General features: G+C 34.2%; 1 protein-coding gene and 1 pseudogene across 6 annotated transcripts in view; one reads left to right on the top strand and one right to left on the bottom strand.

Moving 5' to 3' along the window:
- PTPN12 (protein tyrosine phosphatase non-receptor type 12) overlaps nt 1-22,197 on the bottom strand; it is a 102,476-nt gene that overhangs the window by 35,315 nt on the left and 44,964 nt on the right. For 3 of the 6 annotated variants that reach the window (XM_042965125.1, XM_042965114.1, XM_042965110.1), the window contains exons 3-8: nt 12,937-13,013; nt 10,326-10,421; nt 8,743-8,781; nt 7,813-7,884; nt 4,229-4,288; nt 2,681-2,823 (exon numbers count right to left, since the gene is read on the bottom strand). In XM_042965125.1, coding sequence (XP_042821059.1) covers nt 2,681-2,823; nt 4,229-4,288; nt 7,813-7,884; nt 8,743-8,781; nt 10,326-10,421; nt 12,937-13,013 — 487 coding nt within the window. Of the gene's footprint in view, nt 1-2,680; nt 2,824-4,228; nt 4,289-7,812; nt 7,885-8,742; nt 8,782-10,325; nt 10,422-12,936; nt 13,014-14,604; nt 14,642-15,025; nt 15,045-16,683; nt 17,821-22,197 lie in introns of those variants that run through there. The other 3 variants (XM_042965118.1, XM_042965143.1, XM_042965134.1) reach the window with 3 other exon arrangements.
- Nucleotides 19,254-21,887, top strand: LOC102969954 (annotated as a pseudogene).

Raw genomic sequence — 22,197 nt, 5'->3', positions numbered from 1 at the left:
CTAACTCAGAAAATCTTGTCTAGCTAACATAATAACTCACAGAGATAATTTTATTTTATGTCCAACATGGTTCTGATGCCTTACAGTAGAGGAAGAAACAACACATCATTTCAATCTGCAAAAGGTATAGGAAAGACGAAGAATACAAGCCCTAGAAACTGGTTTGAACTCCAGCAGTGATTTCAACAAAAGAACAAAGTGACCAAAATAACAAAAGGCCAGTGATGTACTTTCATCTTCTACGGAACTAACAGAACCTGGAGAACGTAAGTAAAATTCTGCAGGTTTTTACATTTTAAAACATGACAAGAGTACTTTACAGCAATTGATTCTCAACTAGAGGGAGACAGGAGACATGCATCTTAGGACTGAGAATCACTCTGAGTAATTAAAGACATTACTAACATCACCAGAATCATTTTTAGGCAGGAAAAAAGTTAGGCAGCATTTAAATTTTGAAACCTTTAGAAATATCAGTAGTTTGTCAAACATGTCATGTGAAAATTCCTGATAAAGTAAATTTATAAACAACTTAGTATGATTTTTAAAAAGCTCTTAAAAGACATCAATAATACTAATTTTTAACTGTTGATACATTTATCAATTCTTCATAGCAAAATATTTCTAGAATTTTAAGTTAAGAATTACTAGGGGCTAAATGACATATATTTAAAACTTTATGGTTAAAAGTGTAACCTTACAAAGATACACACAACCAGACTGATGAAACACAATACAAAATTTAGAAACAGATCTGAGTATATGTAGGTATTACATAGTGGTGGATTCTCCCATGAAACGGGAAAGATTAGACCATTCAATAAATGGTAGAGGGAAAGTGAGCCTAACAACAGCAAAAGCTAGATTCTTACCTCATACCTTAATTATTAAAAAAATTCCAGATAGATTAAAAATATGTTTATAAAAAAACCTACAGAAGTGCTAAAAGGGTAGTTTATGCACTACTGTTACAGATGGACTTTTTCTAAGCATATCTCAATGGACAGAAATCATAAATGAAGACTCACAACTCTGACTACATAACAATTTGAAACTTATGTGTGGCAAAATATAAGCAGAATAAAAACCATGAAAAACCATGCTACTTACAACATGACTAAGAGCTAACAATCTCAATATATAAAGATATGTAAAGAATTTATCACATAACTAAGAGATGAATGCCTGCTTTAAAACAATTGGCAAAGTATACAAATAAATTCACAAAAGAATATAAACTACCAAGACAAAAAAAATGAACAAAAATCTTGCCTGTCATACAGGCATTAAATCAAACAAACAAAAAATTAATAGTACTGGGAAGAATATAGGAAAATAGGCACTCCCACAAACTAGCTAATTATAATTAGCATCAACTTTATGGATAACAGAATATAAAATATGTATTAAAAGCATAAAAATGTTCATGCCCTTTGACTTAGAAATCTCATTTATAGAGATCTATCTTAATGAAGTAATTACCGATATGCTCAAAGATTTTGCCATGAAGACTAGCCATGTGGACATTTAAACTACTGTTTAAAATACATGAAAAAGGATGGGGGTGGGCATAATAAAGGAATGGAGGTTAAATATAAAGTAGAGCACAGTCATAATGAATTGTAGAGAGAATAGTTATATGATTTAGAAAAATGTACATGACAAATTACATGGAGAAACATTCTGTAACAAATACAGCACATACATGGAAAGGAAATTCACCTCAACTGGAATTGTGATTTCCTTGCTTTTATGTATGTGTTTTCTTTCTTTCTTTCTTTCTTTCTTTCTTTCTTTCTTTCTTTCTTTCTTTCTTTCTTTCTTTCTTTCTTTCTTTCTTTCTTTCTTTCTTTCTTTCTTTCTTTCTTTCTTTCTTTCTTTCTTATGTCTGTTTTCTAAGTCACTACAGTTAACATACTATTTTGACTATTAAAATATTAAATGGTGTATTTATTTTTTTAAAGGAAAACCTTCACATCAAATTGGATTCATGAGCTGTATACACTGGGCAACGATGACAGCACAAGAAATAATTTCAACTAACTTGTAAGAAATCAAGTCAAATTTAATTTCTACAATTAAATGGACTTTTTTTTCTTCTTAAACACTCAACTACTTAACTGAATGGTCAGCTAACCACTGAATTAACTATAGAAAAATATTTTTTTAATTAACCAAGTTGTTAATTGATTCCCACATGTCCCATCAGCAAGTCCCTTTTCTGGCCCACAGCAGCCTTTTCAACACACTAATAGGCATTACAATCAGACCTACTGGATAAGAAAAACTACCTTTGGTGTTCTGTCTACACTAAAAAAAAAACAAAAAAAAAAAAAACCTTTGAACTATTTAATTAACCTGTAAATTTCTGAGTCTGGGAAATTTCATTTACTCTTTATAACAAATGTGAATACAGATAAAGTCACTTCAAGAGATAAACTGATAGCAGTTTTATGAAATAAGTAGTAGGATTCTAAGTGTTTTAGAAGAATCTAATGTAAAATAAAAATTCAGAGAAGAAAAACTCTGATTCAGACAGCTTTTACTATTTGGAAACCCATATAATGATCTATCTCATTTGGTAATTCCAAAAATTAGGTTTCAAAATACCATACATCACCCATATAATAATGCCACTTATATTCCAAAGTACTTAAATATTTGGAAAAATTTTTTGTACCTGCAATGAATACAAATAGGCACATCTTCATGTTCTTGGTATTTCCTCATTAAGCTTATCATGTCCAGAATGGAATCAAACGATGAGGGAACATCATGATCTGGCCAGTTCACGTAATGAAACTGATACAGCCTACGAGATTCCTTCAAGAAAAAACAGAAATTCAACAATTATAAAAAGACATTACAAATTTTAAAGCATGCAGAAAAGCTGCACATCTGACTTTACTGTCATTTCTGAAGTTTTTATGTGGTATTTAACACTGCCCTAAAAAAGTAAATGATAGGCTATATTTATTGACTATCATACATCAAGTCTTAATCTAAGGGCTTCACATGTAACAATTTATTTATTCCCCATGTAATTTTATGAGGAAGGTACTGTTAATAGTATCCACGATTTATAGGTAAGGAAACTGAGACAGAAAGATTACATAACGTGCCTAATGTTTCACAGCAAGTGACAAATGTAGGATCTGAACTCAGGCACTCTTATCTCCAGAGCATGCATGTTAACTCTAACACTATGTATATTATTTGGTAATCCACAGTAAAGGGATGAGCAATATACCATAAGCACAGTGTTTGAATCTATTGTAATTAGAAAACTAATAGGATATTTAAACTGAAAAAGAAAATTAGAAACAAACTTGTCCAATGCCAAACCCACTTCCTTATTTTAGATGAGTGGTTCTCAAAGTATGGAGTGCTGGAACCATGTCTACTTGTAAAAAGGAAGGTAGGCTGTGGAAGTGTGTTTCAAATGTACCAGTTGAGGAACAACTGTGCACTTGATGGCCATGCTTAATTGTTCATAATGGCTTGAAAAATTAAGATAATAAAAATACAGAGATCTTGGAAGAAGCTGATAGCATTTTCTAATGTCCATCAAATTTTTGATTTCCTAGAAAAATTATCATTTATCATTTTTTTTTAACGTTTATTTATTTATTTTGAGACAGAGGGAGAGAGAGAATCCCAAGCAGGCTCCACATTGTCAGTGTAGAACCCAACGCAGGGGCTCATTCTTATGAACTGCAAGATCATGATCTGAGCCCAAATCAAGAGGCGAATGCTTAACTGACTCAGCCACCCAGCCGCCCCAAGCAATTATCATTTTATATAGTTCTGAAACACAGAAGTCAAGGGCCTCAAGTGAAAGCAATATATATCAAAATGAAGATTTAGCTTTGATGGTGGTTCATCTATGTCTAAAAAGTTGTAAACTAGCAAAAGTGGGTAAATAATTTGGAAAGAATGCTATAATCTGCTTAATGTAATAGAGAAAAAAATATTTATGGCAAATAGATACAATAAATTTAATTTAGGGAAAATTGTTTTAAGTAAGTCAAGATTTATATTACTTTAATTTGATAAGCTCAAGGCTCAAGACACTAAATAAAAATTACACTTTGATTTTCTTCACTATTTTACATAAGGAAATTTGCTAATTATTTTAGTTAACTATGTAAGACCAGATAGCATGCAATTTATATACCTTCTCTTCAAAAATTTCCTTAGAAACGGTCTCTAAATGGAAAATACTTACATTTTGAAATTCAAGTAAGAGTGTCCTAATGAAGTAGTCTGTTCTTGCTTGTTCAGCTTCCTAAATACAGGAAAAGTGAGTCAGTGAGAACATTGAAACCAAAACATCCACACACCAAAACAAACAAAAACCACGTATTTAAAGTCTACAATATAAAATTAACCTTTGAAATTCCAAATATATCTAGTAATTACAAAAACAACCATTCTAAAAGTCACTGATTTGTCTACTCAACTTTGCTGTTCTGATGGGCAAACAGGTAAATTAATGGGCAAGGCAATATTCTAGTAAATCTTTATTTACAAAACAGGCAGTAGACTAGACTGACCTATGCATAGCGTGCCCACGTCTGGTCTAAGTGGTTACATGCAGCGACATGCAACCAAGTTCCTCCTGGCTAGTCCTCCGTGTCCCAACACTTTACCCTCTTTCTCATCCCCAAATCAAAAGTGCTCCTGATACTGTCTTTTCTCAGTCTCAAAAACTGATTGTCAAGAAGTCAAGTCATGTACTATGGTTATTTTCACCAGCTTGCTTTCTAATTACAAACTTGATTTTTATTTACATCAGTAATAACAAGTCCTGAGTTGCTGGAAACAACCACAAGACATACAAATTACTTTCCATCTGAAATCTTGAAAGAAGAAATTTGCTTCTTCAGTATGGATCAGTCCCAATATTGACAAATCAAACCAGCTATCGCTAATCAAATCAAACTTATTCAAAAGATGATTAAATTATCATTTCGTTCACTCTGAAAAGTCATCCAAAAAAGGTCATAGTTTTCCAAATTATAATCCATTTCTTTACTCATTAAAGTCTTTTAATTTTTATTTATTTATTTTTGAGAAAGAGCAAGAGAGTGAGAGAAAATATGCATGCGCGAGCAGGGGAGGGGCAGAGAGAGGAAGAGAGAGAATCCCAAACAGGCTCCATGCTGACACTGCAGAGCCCAATGTGGAGCTCAGACATACTAACTGTGAGGTCATGACCTGAGCCAAAATCAGGAGAAGGATGTTTAACTAACTGAGACCCTCCTCTACTCATTATTTTAAATGTTGTTTACTATTCTTGATCCCCAACTCTTCAAAAATTTCAACTCATTTAGCTGTTGAATGTTAAGCACTATACATTTTCACTTGAATTGTAACATTTAGTACAGATATCTTATTGTATTCAAACTTACAAATGTTCAACACAACTACATTGCACAGAAAATAGATTTCCTGAACAGTTCAAGGGCATAATATTGTAGAATACTTTATAGATTGGTGAGAGGGGAGGTGTTCTCTCACAGAAATACATAATGTGGTATGTATTGGTTTTTATCCATTCCAAATAACATGACATGCAGTAGGATTTAAAATTATATTTAATCCACAAACAGTTAATTCTAACCAGGACTTAAGAATACTGGCTGCTTATTAAATCCAGGCAGTTCAACTATGTGTTATAGTTAACATTACAAAAATCGCATTGTATTTATAAAGCAGACTGTCCACACACCTCAAGTCCTTTCTACAGTAGAGCAACCTAGAAAGCAATAAACTTTGTATGGAATTTAAAAGTCATTAAGTAGAAATAATTCATAAAACCATGGACTTCTTGAACTCACCAGTGAAAATAAAATCACAGAAATTATATTTTACTTAACCATGGAAAACATAGTTACAAACCAGCAATTCTCAGTTGGAGAATGTAACAGTTAATTCCATGTGTCAATGTGGCTGGGTCACAGAGCGCCTAGATGTTTGGTCAAACATTATTCCTTGTGTTCCTGTAAAAGTGTCTTTGGGTGAGATTAACATTTAAATCAGTGGACTCTGAGTAAAGCAGACTGCCCTCTATAGTATGTATGGGTGGCCCTCCATCCAGTTAGGGCCTGAACAGAACAAAAAGACCAACCTCGCCCGAGTGAAATTCTCCACTAGCCTACTTTCATGGGCAAGGATGGCTCTTCAGTTCTACAGCAGACTGTCTTTACACTAGAACTGAATATCAGCTCTTCTGGGTCTCCGCCTTGCCTACCTTTTAGCTCTCTTGGCCTCCAGACTAGATCTAAAGCACAACTCTCCTGAGTCTGCAGCCTGGCTGACCACCCTACAGATTTTGGACTTGCCAGCTTCCATGATCCTGTGAGCCAGTTCCATATAATAAATCTTTTTCTCTGTATATATGCATATCCTACTGGTTCTATTTCTCTGGGAAACCCTAACCAATACAGGGAAGTTATTTAATTCTCATCTATGTTCAGTCATGGTCTTTGAGTATGAGTAAATAAGACAACATATTTCTTTCAGGTGATTAAGAAAGATGCCATTGGGTGTAACCAAAAAGCAAATTGTTGGTTCTATTCTAAAGTTCACGTATATTTTACTTCCTTTTTAAAAAATGTTTCCCTTCATTCTTTTTCCTTTAAATTCATTTACTTAGATTTCTGCTGTGTTTTAGATCTTAAATTTATTAACTCATTTCCAGAGTTAACATATTAGGTATATGTTTTAAGTTTCATAATAAATTATCTGCCATATAGGATCAATCTTTCCTTCTAGGATAGCAGTTCTCAAACCCATCTTTGTATATAATTATAACAATTCTGGATAGCATAACGAACGTATGAAAGATTATCACACAAAACTATACTTCAGTCATCAAGGGTCCTTCCCATTTCAGTTTGAAACTACTTTACACCAATTTTTCTTTTTTCTTTTTAAGATCTTACTTTTAAGTAATCTCTACACCCAACATGGGGCTTGAACTCACAAGCCTGAGATTAAGACGTGGTTCACTGACTGAGCCAGCCAGTTGCCCCACCTTTATACCAGTATTCAAATAGAGCACTCAAGGGGTGCCTGGGTGGCTCAGTCACTTAAGCGTCCAACTCTTAGTTTTGGCTAGGGTCATGGTCTCCTGGTTGGTGAGTTCAAGCCCTACATCGGGCTCTGTGCTGACCATGTGGAGTCTACTTGGGCTTCTCTCTTTCTCCCTCTCTCTGCCCCTCCCACACCCTCTCCCTCTCAAAGTAAATAAATGAACTGAAAAGTTAAAAAATAGATCACTCAAAGGACAGTTAAGTTACTGTTTACTTTTTTAATTAATGTTCATTTTTGAGAGAGAGAGAGAGAGACAAAGAGAGCAGGGGAGGGGCAGAGATGGAGACACAGAATCCAAAAAAGGCTCCAAGCTCTGAGCTATGAGCGCAGAGCCCGACAAAGGGCTTCAACCCATGAACCGTGAGATCATGACCTGATAAGAAGTCAGATGCTTAACTGACTGAGCCACCCAGGCGCCCCTGTTTACTCTTATATATGTAACACTTATCATCAGCTTATATACAAAGACTAACACTAAATTAACATAATAAGTTACTAGGAAATTACACATTTATGAAGTCATTTTCAAAGTTAAATTTAAAGCTGTATAAAAACAAACATTATTATTAACATTTATTATAATTAAGTACAGATTTATGTGGAAATACTGAATGCTTGGCTTATGTAAAACTAGGTTCATTCCATATTATATTCTTCAGTCTAGCATCCCAAATTTCTGATTAAATAATATGTATATAAATAGGTACTTACACAAGAAATTTTAAATGGTGCAAATGTTATAGGTTCTTCTCCATACAAAGGCCAATAGCGTTCACATTTTTTCTGTTATTCAAACAAAAAGAAGTAAGTTAATCCATATGATAGAATTTTTCTTGAACTTTTACAAATATTTTGTGCCCAATTATTCAGCTTCTTGCCCTTCCCAGAAAACACAGAAACTGACATCAGATTAAAAAAAAGTTTACTTTAACTCATGTACCATATTAGTATAAGGAAAATTCAAATCACCACATAATTTGTTTTCTGAGTTTGATGTACGTGTCATAATTATAGAAGACCACACTTAAGTTTTACTTAATATTTATTCTCTGTAAATATATTAGCACCTCCAACATTGAAGTCTTTGGAATTGATGCTGGAGGGGATCACAATGGTTTTAAAACTAATTTCACTTGGACACAGTATAAAAAACACCCATGTTGAAAACTTCATATTAAGAATTTTGTTCTCTTTCCTTCTGAAGATAGTATGAACAAAAACAAAAAAATGTAGTGGTATTATCTGACAGAAATCAGAATATTCAAGCTGTAACCTGATGATAATTAATAAAAATTATTTTATTGAACTCATTTTCATTTGCTCAATTTTATTCCTGTTTTAAATTACGTCTCTATTTCAGTCCATAAATAATATTCTACTTACAACACCATTAAACATCTGAAGACTAAGTAATAATATGGTATCTGTTAAGTGTATCATAAAATGAAATGTAAAAATGTAAAAAAAAAGGTTTATGTGCCTTTTAGAGATTATTATGTTCCTTGTATCAAATAAAACCAATGGCAGAACACAAAAAAGAAGTATCTACTTAGAATATAATAAAGGACCAGGAACATATATCCCTAGAAATGATGAAACGGACACTCCACAGTTATTTTAAGTGTTAACAGGTATACATACCCTTCCCATCTCAAATTCTCGACAGGCCATTACAATGATCTAAAAAGAAGTGGGGGATGGGATGAGATGAAGAATGTATCAGCTAAACACAATTTTACTTTTTTAAATAAAATACAAATTCCAAGAATTACCTTTTATTCCGAACAAAATTATACCTGGCCTGTCAAAATAAGTAGGTTTTTAAATTTTTTTTTTAGTGTTTATTTATCTTTGAGAGAGAGAGACAGACAGAACGTGAGTAGGGGAGGGGCAGAGAGAGAGGGAGACACAAATCTGAAGCAGCCTCCAGGCTCTAAGCCGTCAGCACAGAGCCCAACGTGGGGCTCGAACCCATGGAGCATGAGATCATAACTTGAGCTGAAGTTGGGCATTTAACTGACTGAGCCACCCAGGCACCCATCAAAATTAAGTAGTTTTAACATTAAAAGTAGGCATTAAAGCAATGTTCAAAATCACACCTTCTATTTTTTTTTTTGAAGTTTGTTTAAGTTTTTTTTTTTTTTTAACGTTTATTTATTTTTGAGACAGAGAGAGACAGAGCATGAACAGGGGAGGGCAGAGAGAGAGGGAAACACAGAATCTGAAACAGGCTCCAGGCTCTGAGCTGTCAGCACAGAGCCCGACGCGGGGCTCGAACTCACAAACCATGAGATCATGACGTGAGCCGAAGTCGGATGCTTAACCGACCAAGCCACCCAAGCGCCCCTGAAGTTTGTTTATTTATGAGAGAAGGAGAGACAGATAGCACGAGTTGGGGAGGGGCAGAGAGAGAAGGAGACTCAGAATCTGAAGCAGGCTCCAGGCTCTGAGCTGTCAGCACAATGCCCGACATGAGGCTTGAACTCACAAACCATGAGATCATGACCTGAGCCAAAGTCAGATGCTTAACCGACTGAACCACCCAGGTGCCCCAAAATCACACCTTCCAAACAAGGGATAACTATATAGCAACAAATTAAATTGGCTTCAATTAGCATTATATATGAATTAAATTTTAGGACTTTTATAGATCTACCTCCGACTTGAAATTATATTAAAATATCACTTTTAGGGTATTTACTTACCCAACCAAAAAGCACCATGAAATATTTTAAACATATTTAATAAAATTATCTGAAGGTTTAATGCATTTAATACTGTCTTTAAACATAAATGTTACTGGATTTGCTTCCCCATCCCAACATTTGACAATGTTTCAAACATATAGCGAAGTTGAAATAATTTTACGGTAAATACTGTATAGCCACCATCTGTAGTCTACCATTTAACATTTCACCGTATTTGTTCTATCACATAGCTATCCCTCTATCCATCTATATAAATCCATCTTAGTTGGTAGCTGTCTTATTAGTTGCTGACTTTAGAAAAGAAAGTATTATCACACTCTTCTTAAAATATTTTGACTAACTTGTCAGTGTTGAATGAGACATCCTAGACTTCAGTTTCTGTCTTTTTAGTAAACATTAGCAATAAGTAACATATCCTTATGGCTAGAAGGTCTTCTCATTCCATATTCAGTAAAACATCTTATGTCATTACATGTAATACTTCTCAAAATAGATTATGAAAAGTAAATTACTTACTACAACATTGTACTCCCATATCATCCTCCAAAAATCTATTACTGTATTTGCTAACGGTCCTTGGGTTGCCACATACGCTTTTGGCCCATAAACACCCTAAAATGGTTAAAAGTAAATTTCATATTTATTATAGTTACCAAAAATATTTCCTTACCTAAATTTTAATGTTTAAATTTTCTTAGTAATACTCCTCTTTTCACTGGAAGTATTTCCAAATAATTTTAGCACATAAAAGCATGACAAAATATATTCAATTCATTTCAGCTTTTTGTGAAGTACTATTTTTATGTATGTATTAGACCTGACACACAGAATTAATAATTAAACTGCTTTATGCTAATTTACAAATTATTATTTACCTGTCTCTTCAAAAAGTGCCTAATACCCCAATACATAGTCCATAAAGCTAACTGTACAGAAACATAAAAAGCATGCTTTGATTCTAAAAACAAGAGTAAAACTACCTAATAGTTCCTTCTTAGCCACATTCGTCCATAGATACCTTCAATTATCTACTCAATTTAAAAGATTTATTGTGTGCCTATTATATATATATCTAACAACAAACCTGGGAATATACCAAATAAAACAGTGGACTAAAATACTAAAGCAGCACATAGTTGAATCACACGATAAATCAGTGTTACTAAGTGGAATTAAAAACTACAACTTTTTTTGTTTTTAAATATTTTATATTTAAGTAACCTCTACACTCAACATGGGGCTTGAACTTACAATCCTGAGATCAAGAGTCAGATGTTCCACCGACTGAGCCAGCCAGGGGCCCTGAAAAGCTAGAACTTTTAACAAATGTCCTTACAAAACAGTATCAACATAACAACATCTGAAACAGCAAACCACCTACAGATTAGTTTTGGGTTTTGCCATAATTTTAATAAAACTAATTTTTTGGGGGGAAAAAAGTTTTTATTTTAAACCATGACAGTTTATTGTTGACACAGGTAATATTAATATTACCATATACCTTGTACCACCATAATATTTTGATCAACAAAATATTTTTTATATCTATAAATACCAAATATAAAATAAGTAATTATTATACTGTCATTCAAAAACAAAGAACAGCTAATGGAAAAAAGTAGTCTTTTATTTAATCAAGTAGCATTTTGCATTTTTTTTAAGTTTATTTATTTGGGGGGGGGGAGGGGCAGAGAGAGAATTCCAAGCAGGCTCCACACTGTTAGCACAGAGCCCAACACAGGGCTCAAACTCATGAACACACCAAACTGTGAGATCATGACCCAAGCACCTCAAGTAGTAGTTTGCACTGGTCTATTGACAGCTATGTATGAACATGACTACTTTTCACCTAAGAGTATCTAAAAAAGGTTCTCTACATAAGGATTGTATTTAATCTTTTTTAAATTTTATTTAAATCCAAGTTAGTTAACATATAGTGTAATAATGATTTCAGGAGTAGAATTTAGTGGTTCATCACTTACCTAACACCCTGTGCTAATCCCAACAAGTGCCCTCCTTAATGCCCATCACCCATTTAGTCCATCCCCTCCAACCCTGACCCTCCACTAGCAACCCTCAGTTTGTTCTCTGTATTTAAGAGTCTAATGGTTTGCCTTCATCTCTATTTTTATAAGACTGTATTTAATCTTATATTCACTTGTATTGCCACTTGAAACAGTTGCCAAAAGGTTTTCATCTAAGTTTATATTCTGTAATTTTAAATCAGTATTACCCAGTAATTCTATCTAGCCCTGATAATTTATCCTAAGAAATGATTCAAAAGAATAACAATGTTCACTGCAATATTACCAACAAGAAAAATTGGAAACAACCTATATAGTTCAACAACAGGGAACAACCATGTATGTGCATTTCTGTACATTTGTGTACATAAACTTTGTCAAAGGGACAATGGAGAAGATAATTTAGTAACCAGTAAACTGTTTATAAGCTTTAAATGTAAAAAAAAAAAGAAACAAAATAGAAAACCATCTCAACTTTCATGAAACTGAGCAAAACTCTAACTTTATGAGTAAGGTTAGAAGGAAATCACATATGTGATGTGGTGTGTTTATACACGTACAATGGAGTATTACTCGGCAATCAAAAAGAATGAAATCTTGCCATTTGCAACTATGTGGATGGAACTGGAGGGTATTATACTAAGTGAAATGAGTCAGTCAGAGAAAACAAAAATCATATGATTTAACTCGTATGAGGACTTTAAGAGACAAAACCGATGAACATAAGGGAAGGGAAACAAAAATAATATAAAAACATTGAGGGGGACAAAACAGAAGAGACTCATAAATATGGAGAAGAAACTGAGGGTTAGTGGAAGGGTTGTGGGAGGGGGGATGGGCTAAATGGGTAAGGGGCACTAAGGAATCTACTCCTGAAATCATTGTTGCACTATATGCTAACTAATTTGGATGTAAATTTTAAAAAATAAAAAATAAAATTTAAAAAAAAAGGAAATCACATAAAAGTGTGATTTTATTTTTCTTCGTTTTCTTCCTTTTTTTTTTGCTCTTGGTATTTAGGAAATTTAAAAAATTTTTATAAAACTATTATGCAGGAAGACATTAAGTAGGGCAGAGAAACACCATTTGAAGTTAATACATACCTTAATAAAATTTGCATTGATATAGTCTGAATCTTGAGAAGGAGTCTTTAAAGTCAACTTAACTCGGCTGTGATCAACTACAAGGAAAAGAAAAAGGATTTCGTAAATTATGTCCTGTTGGTAGACAGGTGTTTTCTAATAAGCCACAAGTAAGATTAAATAAGTAATTCAAAATATTGTCTTTAAAAAACAATTAATGAAAATTGACTCTAGATACCAGCAGGGTAATTTCTAACATCATATTTATAGAAAATAAGTCTATAGTAACAAAAATATGATGATGTAAAGTTGTGTTTTAAAGCTGTAATCAAAATAATCTCAGGAACTCTTTTAAAATACAAACTCCTGGGCATCATCCCACATTTGCTAGACAAGAGCCCAGGGTGAAGCCTCTGCAGTTTTTAACAAGCATTATGAGGTAGTGAACACTAACCAGTGATGCACAAGCTCATTTGCCAAAATTCTTATTAGGAAATGTAGCTTTCATATTTCACAAGAAATTATAAAAATTAATTAACTATGATAAATAAATGAATTATGATGATGCATAAAAAGTGCTCAAGGGGTACCTGGATGGCTCAGTTGGTTAAGTGTCAGACTTCAGCTCAGGTCATGATCTCACAGTTTGTGGGTTCAAACCCAGCATTGGGCTCTGTGCTGACAGCTCAGAGCCTGGAGCCTGCTTTGGATTCTGTGTCTCCCTCTCTCTCTCCCCCTCCCTCTCTCTCTCAAAAATAAAATAAAACCATCTTTAAAAAATTAATAAATAAGTAAAGTGTTCAATAATGCAGTTGGCAATAATATTATTAAGTAATGCAAACTTAAGGTAAAAAACAGTTTACAATAAAGTTCAAAAGTGTAAACTTTATTACTTTTATAAAATTGTTACTTTATTTTTTATAATTTTTGAGAGAGAGAGAGTGAGCGCTATGAGTGGGACAGAGGGAGAGAGAGAGAGAATCTAAAGCAGGCTCCACGCTCTGCCGAGCTAGACATGGGGCTCAATCCCACAACACTGGGATCATGACCTGAGCTGAAATCAAGAGTCAGACGCTCAACTGAGCTACCTAGGTGCCCCTGCAATTTTATTTTTTTATCTAATAAATTATTTATTTTTCATAATTTACATACAACTTAGCACACGGTGCAACAAAGATTTCAGGAGTAGATTCCTTAAGCCCCTTACCCATTTAGCCCATCCCCCTCCCACAATCTTTCCAGCAACCCTCTGTTTGCTCTCTATATTTAAGAGTCTTTTGTTTTGTCCCCCTCCCTTTTTTTATATTATTTTTGCTTCCCTTCCTTTATGTTCATCTGTCTTAAAGTCCTCATATGAATGAAGTCATATAGTTTTTGTCTTTCTCTAATTTCACTTAGCATAATACCCTCCAGTTCTATCCACATAGTTGCAAATGGCAAGATTTCATTCTTTTTGATCGCCGAGTAATACTCCATTGTATATATACATATACATATATATATATATATACACATATATATATGTATACACACACACACACACACACACACCACATCTTCTTTATCCATTCATCCATCGATGAACATTTGGGCTCTTTCATACTTTGGCATTGTTAATAGCGCTGCTATAAACATTGGGGTGCATGTGTGCCTTTGAAACAGCATACCTATAACCCCTTGGATAAATACCTAGTAGTGTAATTGCTGGGTCGTAGGGTAGTTCTATTTTTTTTTTTTGGGTAGTTCTATTTTTAATTGTTTGAGGAACCCCCATACTGTTTTCCAGAGTGGCTGTATCAGCTTGCATTCCCACCAGCAATGCAAAAGAGATCCTAAGAGATCCTCTTTCTCCACATCCTCGCAAACATCTGTTGTTGCCTGAGTTGTTAATGTTAGCCATTCTGATGGGTGTGAGGTTGTATCTCACTGTGGTTTGATTTAAATTTCCGAGATGATGAGGGATGTTGAGCATTTTATCATGTGTCAGTTGGCCATCTAGATGTCTTCTTCGGAGAAGTGTCTGTTCATGTCTTTTGCCCATTTCTTCACTGGATTGTTTGTTTTTTGGGTGTTGAGTTTGATAAGTTCTTTATAAATTTTGGATACCAACCCTTTATCTGATATGTTGTTTGCAAATACCTTCTCCCATTCCATTGGTTGCCTTTTAGTTTTCTTGATTGTTTCCATCACTGTGCAGAAGCTCTTTATTGTGATGAGGTCCCAGTAGTTCATTTTTATTTTGGTTTCCCTTATCTCCAGAGACATGTTGAGTAAGAAGATGCTGTGGCCGAGGTCAAAGAGGTTTTTGCCTGCTTTCTCTCCTCTAGGATTTTGATAGCTTCCTGTCTTAGGTTTAGGTCTTTCATCCATTTTGAGTGTATTTTTGTATTTGGTGTAAGAAAGTGATCCAGTTCATTTTTCTGCATGTCGCTGTCCAGTTTTCCCAGCACCATTTGCTGAAGAGATTGTCTTATTCCATTGGATATTCTTTCCTGCTTTGTCAAAGATTAGTTGGCCATATGTTTGTGGGTCCTTTTGTAGGTTCTGTGTTCTGTTCCAGTGATCTGAGTGTTTGTTTCTGTGCTGCAATTTTATTTTTTAAATAATACATGTATCTGATTTTTTAAAATGAGATTTAAGAAAAAAGTATAAAATAAAAAGTAATCTTCCCCCATCCATAAAGTCCAGGTCTCTCCTTCCCAACAAAGACACTTCTAAGGTTCTTTTTTCCTTCCAAAAGTAATTTTTATGCATATACCTACATACTTAGAAAAACTACGCAAATGCGTTCATAACATATACATGTTCTGTATCTCACTTTTCAGTTAATTGTATAACCTGGAACTCTTCCCAGAGCTAATACAGATCTATCTTGCTCAATGTTATATGAAATCCATTATAAATAGATATCTCATTATTTATTTAACCAGCTACACTACTGCTGGGCCATTTTTTCCTATTAGAAACACTACCACAATGAACTCACTGCTATAAGTGGTATAGGGTAAGTTTCTAACAGAAGAAAAAAACTTATTTTCTAAAAGGTATATACAGACTTAGACAATTCAGATGCTATATGTGAGAGTGACAGGATGTTATACCTTTTAATAGTTAACTTCTAAAAAGTAAAAAACTCAGACTTGTATTTCTTGAACTATGCAAATGGTTGTACATTTTCATACAGTTATTGGTTATATTTATTTTACCATAAGTTCTTGTTTATATCCTCTGCACATTTTTATCTATGTCTATGTTTTCCTACTGATGTATATGAAAAATTAGTCTTTAGTACATGTAGTGCAAATAGTTTTGTTCTAGTTTGTGTTGATTCTTAAAAACTCTTTATTTAGAGGTGCCTGGGTGACTCAGTCTGTTGAAAGTCTGACTCTTGTTTTCAGCTCAGGTCATGATCCCAAGGTTGTGGGATCAAGCTCTGCTTCGAGCTCTACACTGGGCTCTGCATTGAATATGGAGCCTGCTTAAGATTCTCTCTCCCTCCTTCTGCCCCTTACCCCAGCTCACATTCTCTCTTTAAAAAAAAAAAACAAGCAAACAGCACCCTTTTTATTTAGAACTAATTTTAGAATTAAAGAAAAATCGCAAAAATAGTAGAGAAAATTCCTATATCCCTCACTCAGCTTCCCTTAATGTTAATATCTTACATAACTATCAGTTATCAAAATCAGAAAATTAACATTGTCACACAACTAGTAATTAAACAACAGACTGCATACAAATTTCACCAATTAAAAACAATATTTTTCTTACTAGGATCCCACATTTAGTTGTTACTTCTCCTTAGTTTCTTCCAATCTATAATAGTTCCTTTGACTAATTTTTTTCCTATGTTTGGAATGAGGTTTTGCATTTTGGTAAGAACACCAGAGAACGATGATGTGTCCTTCTCAGTGAGAAGACACACCAAGGGGTTTATGATGTCAATGTCCTATTACTTGTGATGTCAACCTTGGTTACTTGGTTAATAGGTGTGACCTGGTTGTCTCCACTATAAAGTTAATATCTTTCTGTTTGTAGCAATAAATATTTGGGGGGAGATACTTTGAGCCTACGAAATCCTAAAGTAGTAGGAATGCCTAATATTCATGAGTCTCTAGATTAGAAAGAACCACAACATGTAATATGTAAAATGCCACCATCACATTACAGTCCTTCCTTATCCAGAGACAATGAATATTAAAGGCAATTAAAATACAAAATGACGAATACAAAAATGGTAATAAGATATGAATAAGACTTCTTAACAAAACTCTTAAAAGTCAGCTAATGAATAACTAATTTCTCAATGACTCAAATTTTATCTATCAGTACTAAAAGCCCAGTTCTGCTGAGTTTATTAATTTTTGGTGAAATCTTTGGAAATCTGTAGGAAGAGATATCTAAGAAAGACATACTAGCCTCCAATTCAAATTATTTCTCTCTTTTCTATGATTCCAGGAAAGAGAATATGTTTATCATTTCACTTGATGTTCTGATAAATATTCACTAGTTTGGATAATGACAGTTAAGTAACTACACACACTTCCTCTCCCCATGTCTGCCAGTAATGAGGGGTCCCAATTAATTACCCTTAATCATGTGGCATATTAGCCTCTAGTCAAAGTATCTCAAACATAGGACTTTGTACAATAATTGGTTTACCACTGGATCCTCAGTAAATGTGTCTGGGGATTGTGAATCCAAATGACAACAGTGGCTCCCAAATAACAGTCAAAACTGGTTTCAGGCTGCTACATGCAAGCTGGTAATTTTTTAAAAATATTCTATAATGGAAAACTGTATGCATATACAGGAAAATAATGGTATAATGAATCCCCATATAGCAATTACCAAGTAATTAAGAAATTATTAATAATTTCAACATTTTTAAAAGTTTTTACTTAAATTCCAGTTAGTTAACACACAGTGTAATATTAAATAATTTCCACACTTGGCACGCCTGGGTGGCTCAGTCAAGTGTCCAACTACTGATTTTGCCTCAGGTCATGATCTCACAGTTCGTGAGTTTGAGCCCCACATCGGACTGTGTGCTGACAGTGCAAAGCCTGCTTGGGCTTCTTTCTCTCTCTCCCTCTCTTTCGGTGCCCCTCCCACTCTCTCAAAATAAAATCAACTTAAGAAACAAACAAACAAATAATCTCAACACTTTGCCGAACTTATTTCATCTATCTCTAGTCATATAACATTTAGGGGCTAGGGAAAGTTAATTAAAATACAAAATTTCTAAGTACCATATTCTTCAGTAAGTTTGATTCAGTAAGTTCAAGATGGGGCAGAAAAATGGCTTAGTCTAAAGCACAAGCAAATTTTGTAGTCAGTGCTTTATACTACACAATCATAGGATATTACTGCCAATTTTAAAAATCAACAGGGGCTCCTGGGTGGCTCAGTCAGTTGAGTGTCCAACTTCAGCTCAGGTCATGATCTCACGGTCCGTGAGTTCGAGCCCCGCGTCGGGCTCTGTGCTGTCAGTTCAGAGCCTGGAGCTTGCTTCAGATTCTGTGTCTCCCTCTCTCTCTGTCCCTCCCCCACACACGCTCTGTATCTATCAAAAAGTGAATAAACGTTAAAAAAAAAAAAAATCAACATTAGGTTGGTTAGATAACGTGTCATCACGTTGGTGCTTCAATTCTTCACTGGTGCTCCTAGTAAGTATAAACATATATAGAACTTAAAGAATATTAAAGAAATGAAAACAAGCAATCCTCTCCATGTTTTTGTTTTGTTTTGTTTTTTGCTGACTGCCACTACAATCTCCCAACAATCCAATTCCAAACAGATGAAACCAAGATTGGCCACACAGGAGACTCTTCAAGCAGCAACTTTTTTTTTTTTTTTTTTTTTTTTTTTTTTTTTTTTTGGTCAAACAAACATCAACAACCTATGGCAACAAAAAGAAAAGTATTTGAATATCGTTACCTCCAAAGAAACTGAAATTTCCTACTGGCTAAATACTATGTCTCAGGAGAAAAAAAATAATCTTAATAATTAACATTACAATACACGTAGTACACTGATCCATTACTTGTAAAAACAGCTAGCAGCTCGGTTTTAGCCCTCTCAGCAGACAAAGCACAGATCATTCTTGACACAAGAGTATCTAGATATTTCTTAACTCTGAAATTGGCCTCAGTATTTTTTTTTTAACGTTTATTCATTTTTGAGACAGAGAGAGACAGAGCATGAATGGGGGAAGGTCAGAGAGAGAGGGAGACACAGAATCTGAAACAGGCTCCAGGCTCTGAGCTGTCAGCACAGAGCCCGATGCGGGGCTCGAACTCATGGACCGCGAGATCATGACCTGAGCCGAAGTCGGACGCCCAACTGACTGAGCCACCCAGGTGCCCCTGACCTCAGTATTCTAGTATAAAATAAACCAAATCTCCAAGACAGCTCCAGAAAAACCTACATAAACTTTGGACAATAATGATACTACTTTTAATGGATCACAGGCAAAAATGTCTGCTCTTGCCACTTCAAGTCAACATTGTATTAGAGGTTCTAACTAATACAATAACGCAAAAGACACATTCAGATAAGAAAGGAAGTAGTAAAACTGTCATTATTTGCAGATAAAATGACTCAGTATGTGAAAAATCCTAAAGGATCCACAAAAAATTACTAAACTAATAAATGAGCTCAGGAAGGTCATTGGATTAAAAAAATCAATACATGAATAGAAACTAGATTTCTATGTGCTAATAATAAAGAACTTGAAAATATTTCATTCAGATAGAAGAATTTAAAGAGTAAATACAAGACTTATACACTGAAAACCGTAAAACATTGCGGAGAGAAATTAAAGATCTAAATAAACGGAGAGAGACATTTCATGTTCATAGATTGGAAGAATCATTATGGTTTAAAATGGCAATTCTCCCCCAAAGTGCTCTACAGATTCAATGCAACCCTTATCAAAAGCCTATTAGGATTTTTTGCAGAAATTGACAAGCTGATCTTACAATTTATATGTAAGAACTAAAAAAGAACCAAACAAATTTTAAAAAGTAAGAACATGGCTGGAGGACTTCTTGCTTTCAAAACTTACTACACAAAGCTACTGTAATGAAGACAGTATGACACTGGCTTAAAAATAAGACACTGTAGGTGTGTGTGCACCTGATCTCAGCTGGTCTGCCTGAGACCCCCTGAGCACCAATCCTAGTCACCTGCGCAGTACCATTTCTGCTCCAACAAGACTAAAGAAACTATCATGAACCAGGAGAAACTCACCAAACTGCAAGCACAAGTGCACATTGGTGGGAAAGGAACTGCTTGCTGAAAGAAGGTAGTTCATAGAATGACTACAGCAGATGATAAAAATTTCAGTTCTCCTTAAAGAAATTAGAGGTAAAAAATATCTCTGGTACTGAAGAAGTGGCTATGTTCACAAACCAAGGAAGAATGATCCACTTTAACAACCCTCAAGTTCAGGCATCTCTGGCAGCAAACACTTTCACCATTACAAGCCATACTGAGACAAAGCATCTGACAGAAATGCTACTATCTTAAAACAACTTGGTGCAGACAGTCTGACTAGTTTAGGGAGACTGGCTGAAGTTCTGCCCAAACAATCCGTGGATGGGAAAGCACTACTTGCTACTGGAGAGGATGATGATGATGAAGTTCCAGATCTTGTGGAGAATTTTGATGAAGCTTCCAAGAATGAAGCAGACTGGATTGAGTCAACTTCTGAAGAAGATAAAACTTGAAGAAGTTACTGGGAGCTGCTATTTTATATTATGACTGCCTTTTAAAATTGTGTTCATAGAGCTGATAAAATCTAGATCTGTAATATTTTTAAGCCCAGGCCCCTTGGACACTACAGCTCTTTTCAGTTTTTGCTTATACACAATTCATTCTTTGCAGCTAATTAAGCTGAAGAAGCCTGGAAATAAAGTTTGAAACAAGGTTAATAAAGTTCTTTACCTACTGTGAAAGAAAGAAAGAAAGAAAGAAAGAAAGAAAGAAAGAAAGAAAGAAAGAAAGAAAGAAAGAAAGAAAGAAAATGAAAAAGGGAAACCATGTAGTAGAATTAAGGGTCCAGGGGAAAAAAAACCTTGTATTTATGCTCCAGTGATTTCCAACAAAGATACCAAGGCAATTCAGTGGAGAAGAAGATAGTCTTTTTCAACAATTGGTACAAGAACAATCTTACATACACAGATTATTTCAGATGATTAACTGAAAATGGATTACAGACCTGAATGTTAAAGCTAAAGCTACAATACTTCTAGAAGAAAAATTTTAAAAAACAAAGAAAATCTTTGTGACCTTGACTTAGGCAGAATTCTTACTCAGAGTATCAAAAGCATGATCCATAAAACTGATAGGTTGGACTTCATCAAAATTAAAGGCTTGCATACCTTAAAAGACACCTTAAGAAAATGAAAAGACAAGCCATAAACTGGGGGAAAAAATGAATAAAGACCTGTATTTAGAACAACAGCTAAAGAACTGAAACAACTCAAGAAAATAAAATCAAATCTAACAAAAGGACAAATGATTTGAAAAGACTTTTCATCAGAGGATATATAAGTGGCTAATAGAACATGAAAAGATGTTTAGTTAGTCATTAGGGAAATGCAAGTCAGAACCACAATGAGATACCTCTACACACCCAACTAGAATAACTGTAATCAAAAAGACTGACAATAAAAAGGAACGTGGAGAAACTGGAATGCTCATATATTGCTGGTGGGAAAATAAAATGGTACACAGATACTTTAAACAGTTTAGCAGTTTCTTATAAAGTTAAACATAAGCTACCATAGATCTAGAAATTCCATTCCTGGGTATCTACCCAAAAGAAAGAGAGCCATGTGTCCACACAAAGATTTGTATGGAAATGTTCATGGTAGGATTATTCATAATGTTCATCAACTGGTGAATGGATAAACAATATGTGATATACCCATACAATGAAATATTACTGACTAAAAAGGAATGAACTCATATATGCTACAACACAGATGAATCTCAAAAACATGCTTAGGAAAATCTAGAGACAGAAAGCATTAGTGGTGGCCTGGGGCTAAAGACTGAAAAATGGCCTAAATGATTATTTTAGGTTGATGGAAATGCTCTAAAACTTTACTATGTTGATGACTCTATAAATTTACTAAAAATAACTGAATTGTATATTTAAAGTGGGTAAATTTTATGGTATGTAAATTATACCTCAATAAAGCTATTTAAAAAAATACTGGTATCCAAACACTGAACATGCTAAACATACAAAGGAAATTGACAACTTACATTATT

This window comes from Panthera tigris, chromosome A2, assembly GCF_018350195.1.
Source record: "Panthera tigris isolate Pti1 chromosome A2, P.tigris_Pti1_mat1.1, whole genome shotgun sequence".
NCBI classification, from domain to species: Eukaryota; Metazoa; Chordata; class Mammalia; order Carnivora; family Felidae; genus Panthera; species Panthera tigris.
This window is presented reverse-complemented; position numbering and strand designations above follow the sequence as displayed.